The sequence below is a fragment of the Colobus angolensis genome, unplaced genomic scaffold, assembly GCF_000951035.1.
Source record: "Colobus angolensis palliatus isolate OR3802 unplaced genomic scaffold, Cang.pa_1.0 Scaffold83, whole genome shotgun sequence".
Taxonomy (NCBI): domain Eukaryota; kingdom Metazoa; phylum Chordata; class Mammalia; order Primates; family Cercopithecidae; genus Colobus; species Colobus angolensis.
In genome coordinates, this window is record NW_012122154.1 from 4,240,394 (window position 1) to 4,246,746 (window position 6,353).

At 40.8% G+C, this 6,353-nt stretch overlaps 1 protein-coding gene across 1 annotated transcript in view; it reads left to right on the forward strand.

Moving 5' to 3' along the window:
• Positions 1-6,353, forward strand: part of FBXL20 (F-box and leucine-rich repeat protein 20) — a 186,939-nt gene that overhangs the window by 82,579 nt on the left and 98,007 nt on the right. Inside the window, 1 exon segment of the mRNA XM_011929910.1 lies at positions 3,056-3,117. Coding sequence (XP_011785300.1) covers positions 3,056-3,117 — 62 coding nt within the window.

Here is a 6,353-nt window from a genome sequence, read left to right on the forward strand (position 1 = left end):
CTGGAGTGCAGTGGTGTGAACGTGCTCCACTGCATCCTTGACTTCCTGGGCTCAAGTGATCCTCTCACCTCAGCGCCCCCCAAGTAGCTGGGACTACAGGTGTATACCATCACATCTGATTGATTTATTATTTATAAATCTTTTTACATCTTTTTTCAAGATGACATCTCACTATATTGCCCAGGCTGGTCTTGAACTCCTGAGCTCCAGCCATCCTCCCACCTTGGCCTCCCAAAGTGCTGGGCTTGCAGGCATGAGCTACCACTTCCAGCCAATGCCTGGTTAATTTTTGTGTTTTTGTAGAGAGAGGATTTCGCCATGTTGCCCAGAGGTAGATTTATTGATTTCCTACCATGTGTCAGGCTCTGTGCACAACCCTGAAAATACGGCAGACATAACAGGCATGCTTCCTGCCCTCACAGAGCTTTCCATTTATCTGGAACGTAGGTTATTGTAATCATTAGAAAATACTTATGCCAGGCGCGGTGGCTCACACCTGTAATCCTAGCACTTTGGGACACTGAGGTGGGAGGATCCATTGAGCTCAGGAGTTTGAAACCAACCTGGCCAACATGGTGAAACCTTGTCTCTACTAAAAATACAAAAATTAACCAGGTGTGGTGGCAGGTGCCCATAATCCCAGCTACTCAGGAGGCTGAGGCAGGAGAATTGCTTGAACCTGGGAGGTGGAGGTTGCAGTGAGCTGAGATTGCGCCACTGCACTCCAGCTTGGGCAACAGAGTGAAACTCTGTCTCAAAAAAAAAAATTAGTAGTAAAATTATTCTTTAAATGAGATTGAGGAGCAGTGCATTTTATCTGTGACTTCCCTACCATATCTGCTTTCTCTTCATTACTTCTACTTTGAATCTCCATGAGATACCAGAATCTTCGTGTGTGACTCCATTCTGTTTTCCCAGCTAATTTCTGGCCTTCTTTTAAGACTCAAATTAGATACACATCCAGGTAGAATTCATTGTGCCATTCTTTGTTCTCTCTTATATCTCTTGTCATCTATCTTATAGTAATTAGTAAATTATTTGCTTGCTTTTGTTTTCTTCATTGTAGTGCAAGAGCTCCTTAAGGACAGAGATAGTGTCTTATTTTCTTTTTATCCCATTGTCTAGAAAAGTGCCTGATAGGGTATTCAGTAATGTTTATTGCATGACCTTAAGAGGAATTTCTGCAATACTTAATAGCAGCGATGGAACATATTTCTCTCAGCTTTGGTCACATGTGTATGTGCCATTTTTACTGGGCTTTTGATTGTGTATGGTATTTGATTTTTTATATAGCTTACTAGACAAGCTTATAGTCATGATCTCCTTTGTGGCAAAAATGGTGGCTCTCATTAAAAGCACCGATTGTGAGTAATTTGATTATTTTGTTAAATGATCACTTGAGTGCATGAAGAATGCTATGGTGGCAGTTATGAAGCACTATTGGTTTTCTGCACAATATATAAACATGAAAGAGAATATTTTCCTTTTTTAACTTTTATTTTTATTGAGATGGACTCTTGCTCTGTCACCCAGGCTGGAGTGTAGGGGCGCCATCTCGGCTCGCTTCAGGCTCTGCAGCCTGGGGTTCAAGTGATTCTCATGCCTCAATCTCCTGAGCAGCTGGTACTACAAACGTGTGCCACCACACCCGGGTAATTTTTTTGTATTTTTAGTAGAGACGGGGTTTCGCCATGTTGGCCAGGCTGGTCTCGAACTCCTCACCTCAGGTGATCCACCCATCTCAGCCTGACAAAGTTCTGGGATTACAAGTGTGAGCCGCTGTGCCTAGCCAAAAGAGAATAGTTTCTATTCCAGATTTCTGAACATCTCCTTGAACAAGTAAATGTGAGCCCAGTTTGGGGAGTCACCCTCTCTTAATGGCATATTAAAATAGTCACTCCATAGTGATGTGAGCTGAGCAGTAAACTTTTTTTTTTTTTTTTTTTCGGAGAGGAGTTCTCACTCTCGCTGAGGCTGGAATGCAGTGGTGTGATCTCGGCACACTGCAACCTCCACTTCTCTGATTCAGGCAATCCTCCCACCTCAGCCTCCCACGTAGCTAGGACCACAGACGCACACCACTATGCGTGGTTAATTTTTTGTGTTTCTTGGTAGAGACGGAGTTTGGACATGTTGGCTGGGTATGGTGGCTCTTGCCTGCAATCCCAACACTTTGGGAGGCCAAGGCAGGTGGATCACGAGGTCAGGAGTTCAAGACCAGCCTGACCAAGTTGGTGAAACCCCCGTCTGTATTAAAAATACAAAAATTAGCTGGGTGCCGTGGCAGGCACCTGTAATCTCAGCTACTCGGGAGGCTGAGGCAGGAGAATCGCTTGAACCCAGGCGGCAGAGGTTGCGGTGAGCTGAGATCGCACCACTGCACTCCAGCCTGGGTGACAGAGTGAGACTCAGTCTCAAAAACAAACAAAAAGTAGCCAGGCATGGTGGCACACACCTGTAACCCCAGCTACTCAGGAGACTGAGGCAGGAGAGTCACTTGAACCTGGGAAGTGGAGGCTGCAGTGAGCTGAGATCATGCCACTGCACTCCAGACTGGGCAACAGAGCAAGACTCTTGTCTCAAAAAAAAAAAAAACAAGAAGTTTCGCCATGTTGCCTAGGCTGATCTTAAACTCCTCAGCTCAAGCAGTGCGCCTGCCTCAGCCTCTGACAGTGCTGGAATTACAGATGTGAGTTGCTGCGCCCGGCCTCTGAGCAGCAGACCTTTGGTAACTAAGCTTCCTATCTGTAAAGTGAAGATAATAGGGATGGTATGAAGATTAAAACCATTAATGTGTGAAAACACCTGAAACAGTATCTGGTACATAATGTATCCTGACTGCTATTAGTTTTTTTTCTTTGGAGACAGGGAATGAATTAAATGCCTCAAAGATCTTTTTCATCTTAAAGAGTCTCCAAAATTATGACTTTGGTTTATGATACCCACTATATTTTTTTTTACTTCTTTCCTGAGAGCATTGCCTCTAAACTATTGAGTTGAACATTCTGTAATAAAATATTAAGTAACACTTGACTCTATGATTTTGTTTTTGCAGATGTTCTCAAATAGTGATGAAGCTGTAATCAATAAAAAACTTCCCAAAGAACTCCTGTTACGGTGAGTCTGAATACTAATTTTATGGTGTTTTTTTGTGTGTATGTCATAAACATTTTGCTAATTTTCATATATGTATAGTATCTGTATCTGAATTTTTAAATTTGATTGCTTTGAACAATCTTACTCTACATTTTTTAGATGTCAATCAAGATATTTCAAAATTTAGTACCAACTTTTTTTGTTCCAACTTGTACTAATTATATGATTTGATGTACATAGTTTCCCTTTTCTTTATTCTTGTATGTACAGTAACATAGGTTTTTTGTTTGTTTGGTTTTAAGACAGGGTCTTGCTCTGTCACCCAGGCTGGAGTGCAGTGGCACAATCATGGCTTACTGCACTTAGTGCAGCCTCGACCTCCCAGGCTCAAGCAGTCCTCCGACCTCAGCTTCCTGAGTAGCTGGGACTACAGGCACATGTCACCATGTCTGACTTTTTTTTTTTTTTTTTGAGACAGAGTCCCGCTCTGTCACCCAGGCTGGATGCAGTGGTGCAATCTCAGCTCACTGCAAGCTCTGCCTCCTGGGTTCATGCCATTGTCCTGCCTCAGCCTCCTGAGTAGCTGGGACTGCAGGTGCCCGCCACCATGCCCGGCTAAGTTTTTTGTATTTTTTAGTAGAGACAGGGTTTCACCATGTTAGCTAGGATGGTCTCGATCTCCTGACCTTGTGATCTGCCTGCCTCAGCCTCCCAAAAGTGCTGGGATTACAGGCGTGAGCCACCGCGCCTGGCTCTAACTTTTTCTTTTTTTTTTTTTTTTTCAATTTTCTGTAGAGAGAGGTGATCTCACTGTGTTGCCCAGGATAGTCTTGAACTGCTGGGCTCAAGCAGTCCTCCCACATCGGCCTCTCGGGGTGCTGGGATTACAGACTTGAGCCACTGTACCCGGCCTACAGTAGCTCACTTAAGGTTCACTAAGATTTAGGAAAATTACTTGAGTCTAGTAACTGGCCTTACTGTGTTATGGTTTACATTTTTAGTTTTTATTACTTCTAGAGTTTTTCGCTTTCACCATGAAACTCGAAATTCCATACCATGGCCTACAAAACCCCTCATGATTAGACAGAGGTATAACATAAATACATAAACTGGTTTCTGTTTTTAAATAATTAGTCTGACTACCATGCAAAGACCAAATTGCAGGATAGGAGTGGGGAGCAGTAGGAAGCCTTTTAATTAAATAAATCCATCAAAGAGATGAGGGTACTATAGATAACATTTTCTCAAATTCTTTAGACTGCAGCATTGCCTACTCGTGCTCTTTCTAGCTTTTGTCATCATTTTTAACCTCACTCTAGTACATATTGATGAGCTATAAGGTGCACAGTTACCACACAGATGACATTACAAGTGAAGTTAGATGAGGAGAGACTTCTAAATCAACCAGACTTTGCTATCACAAACAAGTCATAAATCTCAGTGGTTTTTTCCTTCAAGACTGAGGACAGGTGCACAACATACCAAGCCAGGTCACCTAAGTGATCTTTGATACAGCTTACATTTATATTGTAATATAAATTATATATAACATATATAATATTACATTACTTATATTCCGTTGCCTGAAGCGAGTCACATGTCCAAGCCTAATAGTGATGGAGTGAGGAAGTATATGGGAGGGGTATATGAACATATGTAAACAGTCCTGTAGGTACCATATGAACACACAGTCACATATGAACCTTCTCTCCTTAATTCTGCCTGTGCTCTTCAATCTTCAACGTGGACTACAATGTAGAGTTATGTAACGATTTTCCGGCATGACCTCTGCCTCTCATCTGAAAGAAGATATGTGCCTGTTTTCTCAAGTTGGAACATTGGAGATATTTTATCTATAGCAACATTTTTATCATTGAGAGCTTGATTTGAATTTATATGTGTTATATTGGAATAATTCTTATATACATTATAGGTTAAATTGGTTCCTTTCTAAGCTAATCAGGGAATCTAACTACCATTTATTATATAATTTCTATGGGGAACTTGAAATCCAAACAACCAATTCTGAACTTAATGTTGGAAACAAATCCTTCCTCAATTGGACACCAAGTGAAATTAATATCCTGGGAAGGAAGGAAACAGATTTGACACCACAAAACACTTAATACTTATGAATGTATTTAAGTATACAAAACATTGGTTTAAGTATGTAAAATAGTTGGTTGAAATTTTGAAATTTTGTTCAAAACCCATGATGAAACCTTGCCATGTTACAAAAAAAAAAAAAAAGCAAAACTTTGTTTAAACAATTAAAGCCAAATAGCACAGAGGCTTTTTTGATATCTTTGACATTTACTAGATAGAAAACAATTGGTCAGCATAAATTTTAATAAATTCACTTTGGGGTATTTGTAATTTTAAAAAATTCATTGAGTTTAATATATCTTTAAAAGTTTAAGTAATGGTTCAAAATTACTTTAAAATATGTGGTTTTTATGACTGGAACAGTAGATGCCTCTGGGAAAGATAACTGGGTAGTAGGAAGATAAGAAAAACTGACTTTTCAGTAGGCTTTTCTGTATCTTTTTTTTTTAGATGTTCTTATTTTTAAGTTTTCATTTTGAAATAGTGTCATACTTAAACAGTTCTAAAAATAGGACAGAGAATTTATACTTCAGCTTTCTCAATCAACATCTTACATCTCAACAATATCAGTTATCAAAATCAGGAAATTAACAGTGAGATTTCCCATCTTTCCTTTCGGTGCTTGAGCACGGGGGAACGAGGTCGTGAAAACAAGGTCTTGGTGAGGTGCTGCCATTTCATCCGTCTTTGGTCTCTGCGCCTTTCTCAGAGCTTCCAGCAGCGCTATGTTGGGCCAGAGCATCCAGAGGTTCACAACCTCTGTGGTCCGTAGGAGCCACTATGAGGAGGGTCCTGGGAAGAATTTGCCATTTTCAGTGGAAACCAAGTGGGCGTTACTAGCTAAGATGTATTTGTACTTTGGATCAGCATTTGCTACACCCTTCTTCTAGTAAGACACTAATTGCTTAAATCATAAGGATGTTTCAGTTCATCCATTTAACAGATATGAAGAGCATTTTAAGAGATGTAGCCCCTGGAAATGGATCAAACTCTAACTCATATGGCATACTAGATATGTTTGTCAATAAACTTATGACATGAAAAAAAAAAAGGAGGCCGGGCGCGGTGGCTCAACCCTGTAATCCCAGCACTTTGGGAGGCCGAGACGGGCGGATCACGAGGTCAGGAGATCGAGACCATCCTGGCTAACA